The sequence below is a fragment of the Myotis lucifugus genome, unplaced genomic scaffold, assembly GCF_000147115.1.
Source record: "Myotis lucifugus unplaced genomic scaffold, Myoluc2.0 scaffold_60, whole genome shotgun sequence".
In the NCBI taxonomy this organism is placed as follows: Eukaryota; Metazoa; Chordata; class Mammalia; order Chiroptera; family Vespertilionidae; genus Myotis; species Myotis lucifugus.
Window position 1 is genome coordinate 6,277,336 of NW_005871108.1, and position 23,217 is coordinate 6,300,552.

Sequence of the window (23,217 nt, forward strand, 5' to 3'; positions counted from 1 at the left end):
ATCAAACATCAAGGCAGTACTGTTTATAATATTGTTTTTTGTTTTCTTAAATATATTTTTATTGATTTCAGAGAGGGAGGGAGAGAAACATCAATGATGAGAGAGAATCACCAATCAGCTGCCTCCTGCACACCCAGTACTGGGCATCACGCCCACAACCCGGGCATGTGCTTTTGTCCGGAATCGAACCTGGGACTCTTCAGTCCACAGGCCAACGTTCTATCCACTGAGCCAAACCGGCTTGGGCTATAAATATTGTTATTCATCAAGCACAATTACCTGAACCAAATTTAGGGAGAGGGAAAACTAATATTAAATGAGCACAGCCTTTTATTATATACTAGAGGCCTGGTGCATGGATTCGTACACCAGTGGGGTCCCTCGGCCTGGCTGTGTCCTCTCGCAATCCGGGACCCCTCAGGGGATGTTGGAGAGCTGGTATCGTGCCGGAAGCCGGTCCACCCTTGCTGCTTGACACAGTCGCTGCAGGGAAGAAACATCTGCACAGCTTATGTTTCAAGGGACCTGGCGTATATGGCATATGTTTGCTCCCCCTCTTAGCGCTATGTGTTTTAAACAGGACCACCTCTCAGAGAAAGGTTGTTTCCCCAGGTGGGGATTTTTCCCTGGAGTTAGGGAGGGAATGAAACCCCTTAACTAAGTGCCAAGTGGGTAGTTAATCACTTTAACTATGAACAATAACGCTTAAGCTACATAATCTTTACTTAGGATAATCTCCTTCAGTCACTTCCTTGTAGCTTATCAGTAGAGCAGTAACCTGGGAATAGCCCTTATAATGGAACACAGAGATTAACCTAGACAGGATTAAACTCAACAGAACTAGATTAACAAATGCCCTAACCTTTGGAATAGAATGGATAGGATTAAAATCAACTGGTATAAATACAGATGTAACAGGACAATAAAGACAGAACCTGGCTAGAGAGAACCTCGCTATGCTGATCAACTGAACACTGCCTCCGTGTCATTCCTTCTTTGCCGACTCCGTCCACACCTTTGGGAACCCCTGGACCTGCTGGGGCTGGACCCCAACAGTATCGGCCTGATCACCGCAGGCCAGGCCAAGGGACCCCACTGGTGCACGAATCCATGCACCGGGCCTCTAGTATGCATATAAGATCTTTGGTTAATCTCTTCCTGCCCTCCTCCCTTTCCTCTGAGATTCATCAGTCTGTTCCATGTTTTCATGCCTGTGGTTTCCACTCCTGCGTTGAGCATCTGCCCCCTGGTGGTCAGTGCACGTCATAGCCACCAGCTAGTTGGTCGGCCGGTCACTTAGGATTTTATATATATACTAGAGGCCCGATGCACAAAATGTGTGCAAGGAGCTCGGCCCTTGCAGCCCCGGCTTCATCCGGAAGGTCGTCTAAAAGGTCGTTCGGCTGTCGGATCTAATTAGCATATTATGCTTTTATTATTATAGATATAGATGATTTATGTTTATTCATTAACACTTATTAAGTGCAAAATTAGTTCTAGTTCACCTTCCACTACTATCTATATATCCTTGGTTAAATTAAGCCTCTCCAATCTTGACTTCCTCATCTATAATGACAAAAAAATAGAAGTGATGTCATAACACTATATAGTCTATATGCAAGTAAAATATAACTTATTTTTCCATGCTCTCTCCTGTTTAGCTATTGCAGACAGATTAAAACATACTTCTTATGCTTGAGTTTGAGCAAATTCTTATAAACAAAAAAATGCAATACAATGTAATAAACAAATTGGAGGAAAGTACAATCACCTTTAGAAGTGATTTATCTATCCCCATTCTACAGATGAGGAAAATGGGGATGAGATGAACATTCATTTCAAATTCTATACCTTTTCCATTATACTATTCTGCTTCTGAAAATGTAGGAAATTAACACCACTCTGATTCTTAAAAGCCCCAGCTTTCTTTGGGGCTATCTAAAGTTTCCCTTCATGCTCTACTCCGGACATTCTCCAAGCTCCAGGCTTCAATAACTGCCTATCAGTGACTTGCAAATTTTATCTCTAGTCCAGATTTTTCTTCCCAGTTTTCCACCAGTATAATCTAATAGTGTAGTTGACTTCTCCATTTAGTATGCCAAATTGAACTACTAGCTCTCCCATCTCATGAACTGTTCTATTATCCACCCAGCTTTTTAAGCTTTTACCCTCCATCATATTGATATCACTGTTCTAAACTTTTATTTCATCTAACCCTCATAGTATTCCTGTGATACAGGTTCTGTCATTCTCCTAATTTTACAGTAGTAGTGTTCAAGAGAAAACCACAGGCCCAAAATGGTGTCACGCATGCTAAAAGCCCAGGCTACCAAATCTACATTTAATACCTGATCTAATTGCAGCTTAAATCTCTCCCAGTCACAGTTAAGTTTTTTGTTGTTGTTGTTAATCGTCACCTGAGCATATTTTTCCATTGATTTTTTAGGGAGAGTGGAAGGGAGGGGAGACAGAGAAATATCGACGTGAGAGATACATCGATTGGTTGCCTCCTGCATGCACCCTGGTCAGGACAGAGGATCGAGCCTGCAACGGAGGTACGTTCCCTTGACTGGAATCACACCCACAAACCTCCAGTTCTTGGGCCAACGCTCTATCCACTCAGCCAAACCCGCTAGGGCAAGCATGTCAAACTCCGCATGCAGCCCACAACGAATATTTTTGTAACCCAGCCAATATAACAGTATGTAAGAAACGTTTTAATAAAAATTTCGTAACTTAATTTTTACAATATCCTGTTATACATAATTATTAATAACAAACGTTAGCTAATGACTGATTATTATAGTCGTGTTGCATTCATTTCTCTTATGTGCCTTATGCACAGGCGCACCATTTCTCTCTGTTAATACTAACAGCAAATACTTTAGCAGCTAATTGCCACGTCATTAGTCTTGGACTGACTTGTTTGCTGTGCACAACAGGAAATATTTTGCTTTCGGAGAACAAGATAAGTAGGTTTATTTGCAGTAAGCTTATTAATTTGTGCAGTTATTCAGTGTCTGGTAAGTTAATATTCAAGAAAAAATATTTTTATTAAAATGTTCTATCATTTTATGTTGATTACTCACTTATTTCAGCCCTTTGTATTCAGCATGTCTCTATCGAAATAAACCTACGTTTCTATGAAAATTGAAGCTTTTGTTTTTTTGCGGCCCACATAAACTTAAACCTTGTTTATTTGGCCTGTGTTAGCCTTTGAGTTTGAATGCTTGCACTAGGGCTGTTTTTTTTAAATGTTTTTATTGATTTTAGAGAGGAAGGGAGAGGAAGAGAAACATTGATCGACTGCTTCCTCGACTGCTTCCTGCATACGCCCTCCTAGGGACTGAGCCTGCAACCCAGGCATATGTTCTGACCAGGAATCGAACCAGTGACCTCTTGGTGTACAGAACGACGCCCAACCAACTAAGCCATAACTGTCAGGGTGACAGTTAGGCTTTTAACATATAGGTTACAATGCCTACAAGATTCCAGACACTCTGAGCAATTCACTCCACTCACCCACTGCCAACATCTACCACAAGCCATCATTTCCCATCTAGACTACTGCAATAGGCTGGGGTCTCTCGCATCCATACCTTGCTTACTTCTATCTATTCTCCATACAGCAACAAGAATGATCTTTTAAAAATAAAGTTCTGATCCCATCTTGCTCTTAAAACCTCCTAATGACTTTCAATTCTTTCTCAGGTGGCTCTTCCACTGGCATTCAGCATTCCTGCTTTACTGGGCTTTTTCTTTAGCATGAGGCAGCTGATCGATGTTTCTAACTCTCTATCTCTCTCCCTTCCTCTCTGTAAAAAATCAATCTATCTATTCTCCATACAGCAACAAGAATGATCTTTTAAAAATAAAGTTCTGATCCCATCTTGCTCTTAAAACCTCCTAATGACTTTCAATTCTTTCTCAGGTGGCTCTTCCACTGGCATTCAGCATTCCTGCTTTACTGGGCTTTTTCTTTAGCTTCATTCTCTCCCTCCTCAGGACTTTGGAAATACTGCTCATTTTGCCTCAAAAATTTGCCCTATTTAACTCCTTCATTCTTCTCGAATCAACTAAAACATCACTCTGCAGAGAAGTCCCTTCTTGTTCCCGGTGTACCCATTAGACTGTGAGAATCATGAGAGGAGGTCCCATGTTTGTTTTTGTTCTTTGCTCCTTTCCCATTAACTAGAATTGTGCTTGGCATATAATAGCAGGGTCTCTGTAAATATATGAAAGAATAAGGAATATAGGTCAATGCAAGGAGATATCACCTCTCATTAGCTGGTGCTTAGGCCAAAGTTTAAGACTTAACATTATAACTAGGTATTTAAATGAAATAGGTTTTATCCTACTAGGAGGATCAGAGAATAAAACATTAACAATAAATTAGTTGGTATTTTATCTAACTAATGCCGAGGTTTATCTCTACACTACTGTTCACTTTCACAATTGGCAAAGAATCTTATTTCCTAAGACCTCCCTAACTTTTAATTTTTTTATACACTCAAAATATACACAAAGACAAGGGAAAACTTTTAATTATGTACAATTTTATAATGCAGATTATTAAATACAGAGAACAATGAATCCAAGATTTAGGATGTTGACTCAATACTAAAAACTGAAGCACATTATGGGCATTAGAACATAGAGAATGGGTAGTATTTCCTCAATTTGGACATCCTGTGAAGTGATATACATATCCACCTAATATAATCAATGCCCACAACTTTTATACCTAAAATCACCCTGAGTCACACTAGAAAATTAGTCTCATTCCTTTACAACCAGAACCCAATTTGACCCCTAAAATGTTTCATTGGATTTGATCCCAAATGACTTTGGATGTTTCAAAACTTGAAAAACTTCTACACAAGATGAAGAGATGTGATCACAAAGAATATTTAAAAGACTAGACTACTAATTCTAAAGGTCATTCCAAAACAGGAATTTTAATTATCTTGCACATTCTTGGAAAAAGTGTCCATACAACATTCTTTTGGATACAAAAGTGTTGTAACTTTTTTTAAATTGATTTTAGAGAGAGGAAGGAAGAGGGAGACAGAGAAACACTGCTGTGAAAGTGAAACATCCATCGATTGCTTCCTGTACACACAATTGCCTTGTGTTTGAATGGGGATCAAACCTGCAACCTGGGTATGTGCCCTGACCAGAATTGAACCCGTGACCCTTCAGTGCACTGGACGATGCTCCAATCAACTGAGCCACACCAGCCAGGGCAGTGTTGTCACTTTTAGGAAAACAACAACGTGCTCTTCAGCCAATTATCCTCAAAGGCAATAGGTACATATCACCAGCTTAGATTGCCACGCAATCACCATGCGCTGGAGCATTCTTTCCATGTCTCTCCTCTAGAGCACCTTGTGGCACAAAGATGCATAAGGTCACTGACAAGATTTAGAACAATGTGCTGTAGGCAGGTTTTGTAACTGAAGCTTGAGCAGTTTTCGAGCTGGTGAAGAATCTAATTGTTGCGTACTTCTCTTGCCTACACAGGAAAGGAGCCAAAAAATAAATTTCAATTGAATTCAAATAAGGTTTATTGCAAACTTACTGCATGGATACTGTGCCAGACTGAAGGGCATTACAATGACAAATAAGAATCTCCGTTCTCAAGGAGATGACAGCTGGTAGGAAAGCCAGCTATAACTACAACCAAAATACATTGTAATAAATAAAAAAATGAAGGTATGTATAGCAATAATTTAGGGCTAGAGTAAGTAAGGGCAGTGTCAGTGAATTTTTGAGGAATGAACAGGGGAAAAAAGGCAATGAGTATTTCTTAAATCTCAGATTTACTAAAACAAGATGGTTTGTGGGAATTTAATTCTTAGTCTACTGTGTTTCTGTGGAATTTCCCATCAACTACGAGTACCCTCAACATAATAGTTACTGTGAAAGAGGGGGAGGGGGAACAAACCACTTGATGTGGCCTTACCCTTTGAGGCCATGTGCTAAGTAAGGGCAGTTTAAACCTGAAAGGTTAACCCTCTAGTCCCCTCAAGAGATACACTTACTGAGTTGTACTGACATCTTCTGGAAGCACTGGGTACTTTCGTCCATAAAGGCATGCAACTGCTTCACTGATCCTTGCAATTCGTCCATCTGCAGATGAAAGACAGCTATGAGCTATAAGGGTCCACGGCTTCTTTGATGTTCCTCAAACACACCAGGCAAGCTCCTGCTTGGGAGCTGTGCTTTTGTTGTTCTTTCAACCTGGAATGCTTATGTCAGACATTTTCTGTTTGCTCCTCCAGATCCACACTCCACTCCTTCACACTGTTCTATGCCCCAGAAGGCTGAGCGAGATAACCTCTAGGATCCCAAGTCCTCTGAGTTCTGGGTGGGCTTGGTCCAGAGGGAGCCCAAGCAGGGGGGGAGCTGAATGAGGTCTGCATATTTTTACCCAGGCCTGCTCAGGAAAGGATCATTCCGAGTTAGCTGCGTCTCTTAACTGAAGGTCATGGCTCTCTCAAAACAGCCCACTATGTGACTTTCTCCCCTCAGGTGCCACAGTAACTCTTCCTCCTCTCCTCCCTGCAGGCCTAGGGGTAGTAAGAGCTCAGCTGCCCCACGTTCCTTCACTAACCCTTATGGTTTCCCAATATCTACACTTTATACATAGCCCCTTATAAACTCTCCTTGAATTACACTTTATCAACTACTTCCTGCTGATACTTGGAACGATAAAATACTAGTACTATTCTCTCAAATGTCCTCATGGCTCACTTCCTCATTTCTTTCCAGTCTCTGTTAAATGGCACTTTAGAGGGACTATCAACAACTGCTCTGTATAGTATCCTATTGCCCTCCTGTACACTGTCTCCCTTACTCTGCTTTAACACTAATCACCACTTAGTATTTGTTTCTTTTAATTGTCTCTCCATGTTTCGCCAAGGTAGAGTTAATATACTTACCTTATCTTATTAAACATATTCTCCAGGTCTTTTCATTTCCAAGGATGAGAATGTAGCAAAGCTGGATAACTCAACCAAATATAAACATGAGCCAACTCACCACCAATTCCATACAATCAAAGACTTTGTTCTGGCTCTGTAATATTTTCTGGTAATCAGGCTTTGTATTAAGGACTTCATTCTGGGAAGACCCAAGATATGCTGTAGGTTCAACTTCAGTCATTTTTGTTTCAGTTGATCCTCTAAAAAACAAAGGGAGCTTTTAAGGAATTTTTATAATCACTTTGGGGAAAATAATGAAAGATCACCTAGGGAAAAAGCCTCCAATAAGACTTCATTAACCTGAAGCAATATTCTTCTTATTAACAGTGGGGTCTAAAACCATTATCTGGTATTAATTTTTTTAATAAAGAAAATTTGATTTTATTAATTTTTAGAGAGAGAGGAAGGGAGATGGAGTGATAGAAATGATGAAAGAGAAACATCAACATCAATCAGCTGCCTCCTGCATGTCCCACCGCTGGGGATTGAGCCAGCAACCCAGGCATGTGCCCTGACCAGGAATTGAACCTGCGATCTCCTGGTGCATGGGTCAACACCCAACCACTAAGCCACACTGGTCAGGCCAGTATTAATTTTTTTTTGGAGGAAAAATTAAACCATATTTATTTTATTTCTAATTTAAATTCTTTACTGTTTAAAGTATTACCTATGTCTCTTTTTCCTCCCATTGACCTCTCCCCGACAGTTCCCAACCCCCAAACCTTATTTATTTTTTAAAGCCAGACCACTGGGAAAATATATCACAGTCCTGAAACAGCAAACAGACAGGCTATATTATCATTTCAAGTAATAAGTTGGTAAAAAGACAACAAAGTCCTTATCAAAATTGTAAGGTGCCAGAGCTGGCATAGGAATACTGCAAGCCCCAGGCAAAAGTGGTATTTGGTAATGGGGAGTTGCCCCTCTTTTGCTCTAATGAAGCAACAACTCACCCCTGAGTTGCTTACTTTTTCTCCTTTAACCTTCCTGTTGCCAAAAGATTATCTTAAGTAGGGCTCTGTTATTCGAGGGGGTTAAGTAAGCAATACTGGGTTTAGGTTTCTTTCCTGAAAACCAGGTTTTTCCTAAATCCAGTACTTCATAACTCTTTTTAAAAAAATATACTTTATTGATTTTTTACAGAGAGGAAGGGAGAGGGATAAAGAGCTAGAAACATCGATGAGAGAGAAACATCTATCAGCTGCCTCCTGCACACCTCCTTCTGGGGATGTGCCCACAACCAAGGTACATGCTCTTGACCGGAATCAAACCTGGGACCCTTCAGTCTGCAGGCCAACGCTCTATCCACTGAGCCTAACCAGTTAGGGCTACTTCATAACCCTTAATGAAGCAACCAACAGTTCCTCCTTCACTGTTCATTCCTGGGTATTGGTATAGGGCACAATCAAAATCCCCTTTCCCTTCAAGATAGAGAACCACTGTAAGATTGTCCTGTCACTCTGCTGCAGACAAGCTTAGGGCCCATCATGGCAGTCAGTGAGAAGGAAGGTCTGCTCCCATACCCAGTGTGACATTGCCTCTCATGTTTCTGTGGGGTCTCCAAGCTGGAAGATGTAATGTGTGAGAAGTGCACATCCACATCTTGGGCAGAAACAGATATCCAAAGAAACCTTTTGAAGTTTTTATCCAAACTACCTCCCCCAACTCCACATCTTAAATTAACTTTATGCCCTTGTATCTGCTGCAGACAAGCTTAGGGCCCATCATGGCAGTCAGTGAGAAGGAAGGTCTGCTCCCATACCCAGTGTGACATTGCCTCTCATGTTTCTGTGGGGTCTCCAAGCTGGAAGATGTAATGTGTGAGAAGTGCACATCCACATCTTGGGCAGAAACGATATCAAAGAAACCTTTTGAAGTTTTTATCCAAACTACCTCCCCCAACTCCACATCTTAAATTAACTTTATGCCCTTGTATATAAAACAAAACCAAGCAAAGCAAATACGCAGAAACCGTTTTTCCACTTCTAAATTAGTAAGCTCATGGATTTTGTTTCACAGCTTATGGGAAATGGTGTGGTAATGCTTCTGGTAAACAGGAGGTTGCAACAAACAGAAACACCTCTCCTCAGATTCTACTAGATCACTGGCAGGCTAGAGGAAACTGTCAGCCTGTTGGTACCTCAAGGGCTCTAGCTTGAGCTGAGAGAAATGCCTATTGCCAGGATAAGCATTTGCCACATCAAAAACTCTCTGACCTAAATTTGAGCACCAGTTTTTTCCATTTCACTTTCCAGGATTAAAACATAAAGAACTGGTGTCCAGAGGCAAGTGACACATGCTTTAAACTTGCTGCCATCCTTAATTTCTTCATCTATAAACTTTGCTTAAAAGACCAAAATTCTCATTCTTCATTTTAAATAGATTCCTGCCCTCAGCCTCCATGGCCAATGGCAAAGACTTCTGTATCTGAATGGATGAGAGAGACTCCTTCATCTTCTTGGTCATGGCTGGAATGAGGTTCATATGATCATCCACACACTTGGTCACACAACCCTCCAGCTGCCGCTTCACCTGACACTCTATTCCCTGCATCTACTGAATCTTTGGCTTTGTCATTGTAATGCATAGTGCACCAGGCCAGCCGGTCCTGGAACTTCTCCCAGTCGCTGGTAACCAGGGCCTGGGCTTGAGTCAAAGGTGCGTGGAAGCACTCAATGCACCGGTGCACCTGCTGCATGGACGTCCTCACAACAGCCAGCACTGCACTGGAACATGAGGCCCTGCATCTTCCAGATATTCTCTTTCCAGACTCTTCACCATGGTGTCCACTGCCTCCTGCACCTGAAGCTGCCACAGGTCCGCCTTGGCGATCCTGTGCTGCACTGCACCACGATGGCGCCCCCATGGACTCCATTAACTCTTTTACATCACTGGACTCCAGGAAATGCTAGATGCTTCATGTCAGTTAATTCCATTTAACAATAAGATCCATTTACAAAAGAACTACAGTTGGGGTAGAGTAAAGCCAAAGCTTGTTATCCTTAAGTCAATGTCTATGATCTTTCACCAAAAAAATGCTAGGTTACCTCAATTATCTAAAATAACTGAATATAATGGAGAGTTCATAAAAACTGGTGACTCTTTAATAAGAGCAACTACTACAATTTACTGAATGCCAGACATTGCTAAGCACTTTCCATTTAACCTCATTTAACACTCACAATAACCCAATGAGATAGATACTAATATTATCTCCATTTTTTTAAAGGTATTTTTTATTATTGATTTCAGAAAGGGAGAGGGAGAGGAAGATAGAAACATCAACGACAAGAAAAAATCATTGACTGGCTGCCTCCTCCACACCCCACACTGGGGGTCCAGCCTGCAACCCGGGCATGTGCCCTGACCGGAATCAAACCGTGACCTCCTGGTTCATAGGTCGAAGTTCAACCACTGAGCCATGTCAGCCGGGCTTATCTCCATTTTTAAGTGAGGAACTTCAGGCTTAGAGATTAAGTGGCTTGCCCAATATCACAAATGAAGTAGTATTAGGATTTGAACAGAAGCAGCCTGCTTCCAGAAGCATTCCTCTTAACCAATAAGTATGCCACATCAAAATTTTTTATTCCAAAACTGACATATCTTATACATTATGTCTTCATAAAGAGAACATGTCCGGGTTGAATAAAGTAACTGATAACCACCAATGCCTGCACTGGGGAAGTTTTTCAAACCGTATTCCTCAAAGGACCTCTCTACTAAGAGGCCACTTTTGCAATTAGAGTTTTAGCTACCATTTTTAAAAAATATATATTTCTTTATTGATTTCAGAGAGGAAGGGAGGAGAGAGAGAGAGAAACATCAATGTTTGAGAGAGAATCATTGATCGGCTGCCTCCCGCACGCCCCCCCACTGGGGTTCAAGCCCGCAACCCAGGCATGTGCCCTTGTGCCCTTGGCCGGAATCGAACCTGGGACCCCCCAATACGCAGGCCGACGTTCTATCCACTGAGCCAAGCCGGGCTAGCTACCATTTTGTAGTTGGGTTCTTACCTAAGATTCTGTTTGGAAAAAAAGATTAAAAATCACTAGCTTATGCCAGAACCGGTTTGGCTCAGTGGATAGAGCGCTGGCCTGCGGACTCAAGGGTCCCGGGTTCGATTCCGGTCAAGGGCATGTACCTTGGTTGCGGGCACGTCCCCACTGGGGGGCGTGCAGGAGGCAGCTGATCGATGTTTCTTTCTCACTGATGTTTCTGGCTCTCTATCCCTCTCCCTTCCTCTCTGTGAAAAATCAATAAAATATATTTAAAAAAAAAAAAATCACTAGCTTAGACGGCCAACTAAACAAAAACCTAGCACTTTGCCACTTTATTGTGCCTTTAAGACCCAGACAAAGATCCTCTCTTTCCATCACCCTCTTTCATGTCTTTGCATTTCCACAAAGGCCTTGGCTAGGGTTCTCTCCCACACCTGCAGCTCAAAGGCTATGTGCCCACTAAAGTCCCCTGACTAATGTTTTTGGCCCAGCCCAGGATTCCAGGTAAAAAGCAGAGATGTGCCTGTCTCCCACAGGATGTAGAATGGCAGCCAAAGACACAGAACACAGGCAACTCTGTTCTTTGATTGAACATAGTGATGCCAGCTCCCTTCCTTTCCTTGACTCTCCATTTAGGGTCAGAGGTGCTAATAAATATTTTACAGAGCTTTGATTAGCCTATAAGATTCGTCATTTAATTTGTGTTAATGAAACTAAAATTAATTCAAATCAAACTCCACAAAGTGAAAACATAGCTTCTGATTTCCAATCATAGATCTAACCTGGATAAGATCTCCTCAGCCTCCTTCTGATAGTGCAGCAAGAGCTGATCCCAAGTCTGACGTTCTAAGGAAAACCTATATGATCAGAAAAAAAAATTGTTAGTTTTTGATTATCTCATTCTGAATCACTGAGGGCACCAATAGTACATTAGGTGTCTACTGTGGTTCTAAGATGTGAATAAAAAGGCCATTAAAGAATTAGAAACCATGACTGTTTTAGAGGATATTAATTTAATCAAATCAAACACATGTTCTTAAAATTAAATTAACATCCTTATTCCCTAGACTCCATTCTATGAATTTGGCCATAAGCACAGCCCATAAGATCCCAATATGCAGCTAACTTCCAGTGTTGCTACACCAGTATTGACACTCAGAACAGGATGTTTATTATTCATTTTCCCAGGTTTAATTATTTTCCCCAACTGAACTTAGATTTTTCAACAAAGGTTCATTCATTTTCACTTACTTTGTTATGTATTCCTTCATCTCAGCCACTGATGCTTCCAGAGACAAATCTGATGCTTTTCTGGAATACAGATAGCCTTGTGAGATAAACACAAATTTTTCAAGAACACTTGCTTTTAATATGATAACTTACGTAATTTCAAAGGCAATAAAACATGTTCAGAATTTATCTTTTGCCCTGACCAATGTGGCTTAATTGGTTGAGCATCGTCCTGTGCACCAAAAGGTCGCAGGTTCGATTCCCGGTCAGGACACGTGCCCAAATTGCAGGTTCAGTCCCCGGTTGGGGTGTGTACGCGAGGCAACCAACCTATGTTTCTATGTTTCTCTTTCACATCAATGTTTCTCTTTCCCTCCCCCCCCCCCCTCCGCTTTCTCTTTCTCTAAAAAAGAAAAAAAAAGTAAAAAAATTTATCTTTCGCCTGGCTGGTATGGATCAGTGGTTGAGTGTCAACCTATGAACCAGGAGGTTAAGGTTCAACACCTGGTCAGGGCACAGTCAAAACCCCCTTTCCCTTCAAGATAGAGAACCACTGTAAGATGGTTACCACAACACCGGATTGCAGGCTCAATCCCCAGTAGGGGGCATGCAGGAGGCAGCCAATCAATGATTTTCTCTCATCACTGACGTTTCTATCCCTCTCCCCCTCTCTCTGAAATCAATATAAAAATAATTTTTTTTTAAGTTCAAACCCTAAAAAATAAAATAAAAATGTTACATTAAAAAAAAGAATTTATCTTTCAACAAATATTTATTTCTTAGCCTCTCACTTTTATACTAGATCTCTTCATCTTTTCTCTCTCTCTCATCAATTCCAATTCACACATGGCCAGATGAACCTTTCTTAAAATATTCCTTTAATTTCTTCCTTGCTTAAAAACTCTGTGACCCTCTACTGCATTCAGAAGAGAAGTAAAACCTCCTTAATCTGGCACTTAAGGATCTCTGTTCTCGCTCCATCCAGTTCATTAACTTTGATTCCTACTGTTCTCTTTTATCTATTCTGTCCAATATAATCTCACTCACCCTGACCCTGAATATCCGGGGTTTTCAATCTCTCAACTCCTGTTCACATCAGTTTTTAGTGTCTTCCCCTTCCACCAATCAAAACCTTAACATCTTTTAAGGCCCAACAATACTTTTTCATATGACTGTCTTGTCTTCCTCCTTAAACTGAAGCTATCGCTGTACAGGGGACTTACACTAAGGGCTCAGCACAGCTGAGTGACTAATTCTAATGGAAAAGAAGCACTGAAAATGCCAAAATTTTGCAGATGTACTAGTACTTGGTACTCTACCTGACAAAAACAAATGAATTGTTCTACCTTTCATGTTTTTCTACCAAGGCCTATGACACACAGCCTCTATCAATGCTGGCTTATGGCTTAAATACACTGCATTAAAAGAGACACTATGTTAAGCAAAATTTTGTTTATTTTTTTTCACTCAAAAAGCCTTTATGTTTTTATTTAGCTTCCTGATTCTATGCTTGTGCCTTCAACACTTTCACAACAATTTTCAGCTCCTCAATAAGGAAAGCACACTTGATCCTGGCGCAGGCAGATCTAGCACACACGGATCCACCATAAGCCCTGCTGACATGTTTTTTCATTTTAGACAACCTCATTAGAACTTTAGGTCTCATAGCACGAGTTCCACAAAGTTGCCTGGGCTCACACCACGTGCAGATTTTGGTGCTTTTCCAACCTTCTTGGTATAAAGGTAAACAATGTCTCAGGGTTTGGGACAGCCTAGTTTTGTTAGAGGCTGTATTGTAGAACCATCTCTGGTGGTATGTCAAAAGTTGGACCATTCTAAATGCCCAAAGACTCTGTCCTCAGAAGAATGAGTCAAAATATTTTTCATTACCCGAATACCAATGTTAAGTTAAGGATAGGTGGAAAAGTAGACCTTTGCAAAGTCAAAACTAAAAAGTTTATGATGTAACCTCTAGTGACATGATTTACTGCAGGGCAGGGCTCCACCCATATAGAGGAACTACAAGTTTAGGGTTGGGATTTCTAAATTCTCTTAATATTCTTGCTTGTAAACAGCTAAAGAACATAAGTTTACAGGGAAACCTCAGTTCTCCAACTTAATTTGTTCTGAAAGGTTGTTCAAGAAGTGATTTAGTCAAAAACCAAAAATTTTTCCCATCCTGAGGTGGAGGGTGGGGGTGGGCTAGAAGGGGTCAATGGGGAAAAAACGAGGACATCTGTAATACTTTCAACAATAAAGATTTAAAAAATTGTTTTTAATGATTCCCTATTTTAACCTTTTTTATATACAGTACTTGTCTAATGTACTCTTTTTGTTTGTTTTAAGCCTCACCTGAGGATATTTTTCCACTGATTTTTAGAGATACAAAAGGGAAGGGAGGGAGAGAGACACAGAGAGAAAAAGAAACATCACTGTGAGAGAGACACATGGATTGGCTGCCTCCCGAATGTGCCCTGAAGTATGTGCCCTTGACCGGAATCAACCTGGGACCCTTTGGTCCGCAGGCCCAAACAACTTGTTAAAGAACCAAATTGTTTGAGATGGGAGACATTAGGAACTGAGGTTTGGCTGTTGCATGGCTAGCAAAAATTTGAAGAATGCTTTTCCTTTCATCTGTCTCAATCCAAAGGTAAATTCAGTAGAGGTCTAGCTAACCCACCCCCTCAAGTCACTATTATTGACTTCTTAGATCACTATTTTATTTATTTATTTATTTATTTATTTTTTATTTTTTTTTTTTTATATATTTTATTGATTTTTTACAGAGAGGAAGGGAGAGGGATAGAAAGCCAGAAACATCGATGAGACAGAAACATCGATCAGCTGCCTCCTGCACACCCCGTACTGAGGATGTGCCCGCAACCAAGGTACATGACCCTGACCGGAATCGAACCCGGGACCCTTGAGTCCGCAGGCCGACGCCCTATCCACTGAGCCAAACCTGCCAGGGCTTAGATCACTATTTTAAAGCATTATATTTGTTTGACTGTATCTCCTATTAAAATATATCAGAACAAAATACCTTGTTTGACTTAGTTATCACTATTATCTCCAGCATCTAGAAGAGCCTGGTATGTAGAAGATGCTGAATAAATGTTTGATGAGTGAATGAACAACTGTCTAATTATAATAAAAAGCCTTAATTCAATTATAATTTAGGACAGAAGGGCAACTGAACTTACCCTTTTGTATCTTCAAAACATTTCTGTAGAGTTCCATTACTTTCCAGTCTGTCTGCAAAATGTTTTAATTCTTCAGAAAGAGAAGATGCTAGAGAGAATAAAATTACATGTTATAAACAGAATATAAATTTTCACAGGAAGCTGCTGACAAAGACCTAATACACTTAAGGTAGTCTCAGCTCTAGGGTCCCGTCACATTCTAACACTCTCACCTATTCAAAAAAGTGGTATAAATATGCAGAAAGATTTAATCTTTTTTGGGGGTAGATATAGATAAAATGTAATACAATTCCTCTTTATGACATTTATTGATAGTGTTTTTTAGATCTGACTGGTGAAGAAGCAGTTAAAAAGACATATCTGCACTGACATTTCATTCTTTTCAAGAGATTTGAACTGCTGGTGCTGAAAGGAAATATATCACAGAAGACAGGCAACAGGAAAGAGTGTTATAAAAAATGTTGAAGGCAAATAAAGCATTATAAGCATAAGGTAAAAACAGTTCTCTGCTTATACCTGAAGAGTCCACAATTACATTCAGGCGAAGAATAAGGAAGGAAAAGGATGTTAAATAGCTATCAAGATAACCTTGACATATCTATTCTAATTATGGTGATGGTCCAATTCTGAGATAATTTTAATTAACAAGTAAGTCTGAGTTCATGTATTTTCTTGGTTTTTAAAGTGGATAACTGAGTATTTTGACTCTGGATGATTGTGTAGTTACTGTAAGGAAAACAGCTACTTCCTAGATAGCTGAAAACTGATTCCTGGGAAAGAATATTTCTAATTTATATCATAGATGAACAGCTAATTTCCTTAAAATATAGAGTTTCTACAAATCAATATAAGCACTACATGTCAATTTTCAAAAATGAACGAAGGACATAAACAGAAAATGAAGCACATATAGTTCTAAATAATATTTAAAAATGTTTATCCTCTTTGAAAAACAGATTAAAACTACAAAATACCTTTTATCATCTGTAAAATATCTGAACTGTTTGATAAAACTGTATTGGTAAATGTGAAAAAACAGGTATGCAAACAAATATATCTGCATATATTGTTGGTGAGAGAATAAAATGAAACAACCTTTCTGGAAGACAATCTGGTAATTTTCATCATTTTGTTTAACCTTTTTTTAAAAAAAATATATATTTTATTGATTTTTTACAGAGAGGAAGGGAGAGGGATAGAGAGTTAGAAACATCGATGAGAGAGAAACATCGATCAGCTGACTCCTGCACATCCCCTACTAGGGATGTGCCTGCAACCTAGGTACATGCCCTTGACCGGAATCGAACCCGGGACCCTTCAGTCCGCAGGCCGACGCTCTATCCACTGAGCCAAACCGGTTAGGGCTGTTTGACCTATTTTATTGCAACTCTAGAAATTTATTTTTACTTGTATATGTGCCAAAAGGCATGTGTAAAAAGGTATTTTCCCTGGCTGGTGTGGCTCAGTTGGTTGGAGCATTGTCCTGTACACCAAAAGGTCATGGGTTCGATTCCCGGTCAGGGTACATGCCCAGATTGCGGGTTCAATCCCTGGTCACGGTACATATGAGGTAGCCAACTGAAGTTTCTCTCTCCCTAAAATCAATTTAAAAACATATCCTCAGTGGGATTAGAGAAAACAAAAAAGTATCCATTACCCTATTCATTGTAATAGCAAAAGACTGAAAACCCTAAAAGCCCACAATAAGAAACTGGTTAAAAAAAATATGGTACATTTATAAAATTGAATATCATGTGGCTACTAGAGTGTCAAGACAGTCCTACATGTGCAGTATGGAATAATCTGCAATATAAACTGTTAGGTTAAAAAAAAACAAAAGACAAGGAAAAGAACAGTGCAGAGAGTATTATTTGATTTTAATGTATAATTGTTTGCAAATGCAGTATCTCTGCAATGATACACAAGAAGCTGGAAGCTGTGGTTGCCTCTGTGGAGAGGAGCTGCGACTATGGTTTGGAGTGGAGGGCAGGCTTACTTTGCACTTTTATACCTACTGAACTTCATTAGCATATATTATTATTATTTTCTTAACCCTCACCTGAGGATATGTTTTTATTGATTTTCGAGAGAGAGGAAGGGAGAAACATCAATCGATTGCTTCCAATGTGCGCCCCAACTGGGAATCGAACCTGCTACCTTTTGGTGTACGGGACGATGCTCCAACCAACTGAGCCACCCTACTAAGGCAGCATATATATATATATATATATATATATATATATATATATATATACATATACATTTTTTTAAAATATATTTTATTGATTTTTTTTACAGAGAGGAAGGGAGAGGGATAGAGAGTTAGAAACATCGATGAGAGAGAAACATCGATCAGCTGCCTCCTGCACACCCCCTACTGGGGATGTGCCTGCAACCAAGGTACATGCCCTTGACTGGAATCGAACCCGGGACCCTTCAGTCCGCAGGCCGACGCTCTATCCACTGAGCCAAACCGGTCAGGGCAGCATATATATATTTTAATGCCATTCCAAGGGGGGTTGGTTTTGTAAGGTAGCAGCTCCTGTGAATGGGGTTCAAAAGTGGGGCTTTAACTGACTTTAACAGAAGGTACAGTTCAAGGTCAAAGCTCACTTGCCTGTTCTTAGCAACTTACCTTTGGCTCTAAAACTTTCAAGACTGAAGCCCTCAGTGCCTTTTAGGAAAGGTTCAAGTTTCTGAACAGAGAACTAAATAAAGAAAAGCATTTTTAATACAACAATCAAGATTTTCCAGGCCAGTCCCAACAAAGCTCATGTAATTTTACATGCTTAATAAATGTGAAATAAACATGATTTAATTTTCATACCTAAGATTTTTCATATAACAAATAAATAGATCAGGATAAAACTATGTTGGTAAGACTATACATTTTGATTTTTGGTTTGAGAAAAAAATGGTCATTTAATTCACACAAATGACTTGCTTATCTAAACTAATCATCAATTAGCCATATAATACTGACTTAGTATGTAGTCAGACCTCCAATGTCTGTTTGAACTTAGATTTTGACCTACTCCTACTTTAAATTACCATATTCCCTGTCATTTGCTGCCAATGGCAAGAGATATTAGATTGGGGAAATCTCTCACCCTTAGCTGCTCAGTTAGCAGCAACAGTACCAATGGGATAGAGAGCCTAGTCCAGACAAAATCAGTTGCTAGGATTATATCTGGCTTTTAAATTAATCCAAACTAGAGAGAAACATCTTTTAATTTTAACAGATGTATTACACAGTTTTGATCTCTTTTTGGGACTCTCACAGTAACAGCTTAAAAAAAAGCATTTCCCATTCCCGAGAATCTCACCTGGAAACTGGAAAGCAGGAGAGCGCCAAGCCGTTTGCTTTCTGCTAGGTCGACGCTGATGGATCTGCTGAGCTCTAACATAAAATATCAATTTAAGGAGTGCTATACTCACAATTATCAAAATAAAAAACCTGAAAAATTTCCTCTCTCTTGATGCAGTCCATTTTAAGGCAAGAATGCTCAAGCAGCCTTCTTTAATTAAGGGAGAATTCATATATAGTCACATCTGATTTTTTTCAGGATCACCAAGGAATGGAATTTACCCATTTGTGCATTCTAGCTTCAAAAAGTTATAAGAACCTTCTATGTATTACATTAAAACCTTGTCTTATTAAACAAGATAGGTAAATAACTTTTTTTGATGTTTTATATTCACCATTCAAAGGAGACGGAAACATTTGAGCATTTTTATGACAGGTCCTGCAGTATGCTTTAAATACATTGTCTTAAGAGTCCTCTTATAAACTATGAGCTCCATTTTACAGATGGGGAAACTGAACCTCAGAGGGGAGATGACTTATTTGAGGCCAGAAATTGGTGAAATAAGAATTCAATCCCAAGTCTGTCACCAAAACCTGTTTTTCCAAATAATACCATGCTGTCTTCTACAATGAATTGATAACATTAATAGTAATTTGTTGAACACTTGTTATGTAAAAGGCTTTTTATTAAACACTACACACACTTCATTAAAACTTGAGGCAAATATTTTATCAATTCCATTTTACAGATGATGACACTGAGGCACAAAGACTAGGTAATAGGTAACTTGCCAAGGTCACATGGGGAGACAGCCCGAATTGGATGGGCATTTTACATAATTATGTCACTGAATCTTCAAACAAGTACAGGATGCAGACACTGTTTTTTCAATTATGCTCATTTAAAAACATCAGTTATTATACAGCAAAGGAAGTTTGCTTTGAGAATTTGAGAAATACATGTCTTTTCATCCTCTACCTTTAGCTGGTTGTATTTTTAAAGTTCTTTTGTCTCCTTTTTTGATAACTTTTCACTGCTGTTAGTTTAAAAAAAAAAACCCACACAGAATACCTTCTGCTTATAACCAAAGAAATCTGGCAAGTGGCCAGGAATAACAAGGAAATAATCTTATTACATCAGTGATTTTCTGTGATACAGAATTTTAGGTCCACATGCTCTGGAACAGAGATAAAGGTTGGGGTGACCTTAGGGAACTGCTGATGCTTACTTGGCACACCTATGAAATACATGAGCATAACTGGGGCAGCAATTTTCTGATATGCTAAGTGGCTGTTTTTATCCTGTTTTCCTGTTAGACATAGGCCATCTGGAAGTGAGATAATATCTTTAAAATAACCACAATAGCTTAACATTTGAGCTATTTACCATGTGCCAAGTATTGTGTTATAATCAATTCATTTTTTTCCTCATATAATTTTATAAAATAGATATTTCATCCCATTTACTGATGAGGAACATAAGACAAAGGAGGTTTAAGTAAGCCGCTTAAGGTCACAGTTTTTCCTGAAATGTGCTAGAGACTTTCCATGTTAAATCTTGTACTTCGAGAAACTGAGGCTCAGAGAGGTGATGTGATTTACTCGCCACATAGCTGATAAGTAGCAAAGTCAAGTCTGTCCCACTACACTCTTTCTGCCAAGTCAAGTCTGTCCCATTACGCTCTTTCTACCATACCTCACTGCCACATCTTATCTGAGCTGCAACTCCACTGTCTTATGTGTGCAGCACCCCACCTGTGATGCCCTGATGAAAGGGAGGCAGTGACTTCCGCCTGTTGATTTCTTTCATACTTGCTCGCCGCCAGGACTGCCTTCTGTCTCGATGATGGGCAGACTGTTCTTGGGGAGACAAATGAAGGGACCTGGGCTGAAGTCCTTCCTCGTGGCTGAGATCACAACACTCCCCTTTTTTAGGGCTACAGCCAACGTGACTTCTTTCCTTTGAAACTCCTTGAGTCATCTCCAGGGAGGCAGACGATTTAGTACACACTTCCACAGGATTGGGATTTGATTCCATTTGATGATCATGAGTCTTAGATGTCACTGGTTCCTCTTCTAGCACTTGTTATAAAAAAAAGTCAAAATATAAAATCAAACCCACAACTGAGTATTTGTGCAAAAAAGTGGAAATGGAAAATGTATGCCCCAGATCATGGAGACACTGAGGAAGTACCTGTGCAAATACATGAATATGTGATTCCAGCTCCACCAAGAGCCAGGACATTTGAGGACAGTGAAGAAACCTGAACTCAGGTAAAAGGTACAAAACTCACCTTCTACAGTCTCTGATCTAGTCACCGAAGTCATCCTGGGTTGAGAACCCTAAAATAGGAAAATGAGGTGATCTGTTCTCCACATTTCAGCCCCAGCCTCACTGGGGTTTTACTACACAGGAATAGGCCTTGTGCTTTCCAGCCTCTGAATTGCCCATCTCTTTCCTATAAAATTTACCTGTCTGGCAAGGCCTAGCCCAATGCCACCTCATCCACCACGTCGTCCACAGAGACCATCAGCAGGGTTCCTCATCTACTATTCTGCATTTCTATAGAACTTATCACTAGAAATACTCATATCTCCCTTAACACATACCTCTTTTATTTCCCAATTATCTTGTGTTTAACTGGTCCCTAATTTCCTAACTCAGTTGATGGCATTATGACCTACATGGTCTTCCAAACTAGAAAAATCACATTATCCTTTACTTTTTACTCTTAAAATGTCCAGATCTAGAATTCCATCCATTCTACCTCTAACAGCCTCTCTACTTCTTTTTTTAATTAAATTTATTACAATAACATTGGTTAATGACACTATATAAACTTCAGATGTACAACTTCATAATCCAACATCTGTATACTCCATTGTGTGCTCATTATCAGAAGTCGTCTCCTTCTGTCACTATTTATTGTACTATTTTTTTTAACAACCTTAAACCTACTTTTGCCCCACCCTTTATATTTGACCCCCCTTTACCCTTTGTCTTCTCCCCACCTCCCTTCTCCTCTGGTAACCACCACTCTTTTGTCTGCAACTATGAGTTTGTCTCTAAACCTTTTCTCCACTTCCACATCCTAGTTTAGTTCAGGTCTCATAATCTCCACCACCTCCCACCCTATCCACCCAATAATCCTGTCCACTAGTTTTCCTATATCCAGCCCTGCTCCTCTCCTAGCCATTCGTTAGACAGCAGCAGCAGCGGTTTTTCCAATTTTTCATAGTCTCAACCTACCCATTTCTCCTCCCCTGCTACGCCCATATCCTGCCACCACGTTTGAATATTGGCATATACAGCCTGTAAAACTTAATCATCCTTCCCAACCTAGCTCAAAAGTGAGCTTTCACACCACTTCTCTTTCCTAGCAAGGGGCTGTTTACATGTCCGTCGCCCCAGACACACTGTATTTGTATTCCTAGTGCATGTCAGCAAGGACTGACCGGAAGACAGCAGGGACCAGGCTGAGGCATCTCTACATTTGCCACGCTTACCCCTCACTCCCAGCAGAAATCTGTACGGGGGAAGGTGGGGCGGGTAGGGTAGTGCTAAGTAAAGAGAAATGAATATATCTGGAGGGACGACATAGAAAAGAGAAACAAGAACAGATATAGGCCGTAGATCTAAACCCCCGCAGTTACAACAACCACAGATTCAGGCCTGGAAATAACAGCAACAACTGTCACTGGTGAAGCTGCTTGTTAAGCACTTATGACATGCCAGGACCTGTTATATGTGACCGCTTTATTTCCAACATTACCTCTTTACCCCATTTAATCCTTCCCACAGCTCCGTAAGTACTGTCGTTCACCCCTCCTTGCTGATAGAGGAACTGAGGTTCAGAGGCAAAAGCCTGTCTGGGGACAGAGGCGGAATTCTGTGACCCACCCCAACCCTAGACCGCGGGCTCTGCACAGGCCAAGGGAGAGGCGCGATCATCCTCGGGTTTCCTCTCGCCCAGGAGGCCGCAGCGCCTCGGGGCACCCCTAGTGTCCGCTGTCGCGGGGCGGCGACCGGCCTGGACTGGGCCGAGGTCCGACGCCAAAAAGGCGGGGGCGAGAGTGAGTGGGGCCGCGTCCGGGGAAAGGTATGCGACTTCCTGACCTCAGAGCGACGCCCGTTCAGTCCGAAGCCTCCGTTCTTAATACAAGACCGCAGGTCACTCTCCGCGGCCACGAGTCAACCCTGGAGCCCCTGCACCTCTTATTTCTGGTCTGAGTCCGGTACGCCTTCCACGGACCACGCCCCGCGCCACTGCCGCCGCCGCCGCTACCGAAATCTCCCGCCAACTAAGGGCGCATGCGCGGCCGGCGGCCGGCGGCCCGGGCCTGCGCATGCGCACGCAGAGCGCCCGCCTCCTTCAAGGCGCATGCGCAAACTGGTATTTAACTTTGGTCGAGCCCTGCAGCCGCTGCCGCGTCCAAATCTTTCTCCGCCCCGAAGCGGCCACGTTAACGTCTCCGCAGCTGTGCCACGTCCG

General features: G+C 40.8%; 1 protein-coding gene and 1 pseudogene across 9 annotated transcripts; both read right to left on the reverse strand.

Moving 5' to 3' along the window:
- Positions 1-4,528: 4,528 nt before the first annotated feature.
- DSN1 (DSN1 homolog, MIS12 kinetochore complex component) lies at positions 4,529-23,015 on the reverse strand. 9 transcript variants are annotated; one of them, XM_023754464.1, is made up of 11 exons: positions 22,842-23,015; positions 21,019-21,067; positions 20,480-20,800; positions 18,744-18,817; positions 18,053-18,125; positions 15,418-15,505; positions 12,236-12,295; positions 11,767-11,841; positions 7,045-7,186; positions 6,045-6,132; positions 4,529-5,515 (listed from the first exon to the last, which is right to left on the reverse strand). In XM_023754464.1, the coding sequence occupies exons 2-11, from the start codon at positions 21,050-21,052 to the stop codon at positions 5,412-5,414; spliced, it is 1,059 nt and encodes a 352-aa protein (XP_023610232.1). In that variant the 5' UTR covers positions 21,053-21,067; positions 22,842-23,015; the 3' UTR covers positions 4,529-5,411. The 9 variants fall into 9 exon arrangements, with proteins under 9 accessions (XP_023610232.1, XP_006089579.1, XP_023610231.1 ...); XM_006089517.3 differs by having other exon boundaries at positions 20,480-20,806; XM_023754463.1 differs by lacking the exon at positions 22,842-23,015 and adding an exon at positions 22,232-22,250 and having other exon boundaries at positions 20,480-20,806.
- LOC102434286 lies at positions 9,315-10,598 on the reverse strand (annotated as a pseudogene).
- Positions 23,016-23,217: the final 202 nt, after the last annotated feature.

Coding starts and splice junctions, on each gene's coding strand:
- DSN1 (XM_006089517.3), bottom strand. CDS start 21,052: ATGACTTCGGTGACTAGATCAGAGACTGTAGAAG. Junction 18,818..20,479: donor CTTTCATCAGGGCATCACAG/GTGGGGTGCTGC, acceptor ATTTTATGTTAG/AGCTCAGCAGATCCATCAGC. Junction 5,516..6,044: donor GAAGATGTCAGTACAACTCA/GTAAGTGTATCT, acceptor TTTCCTGTGTAG/GCAAGAGAAGTACGCAACAA.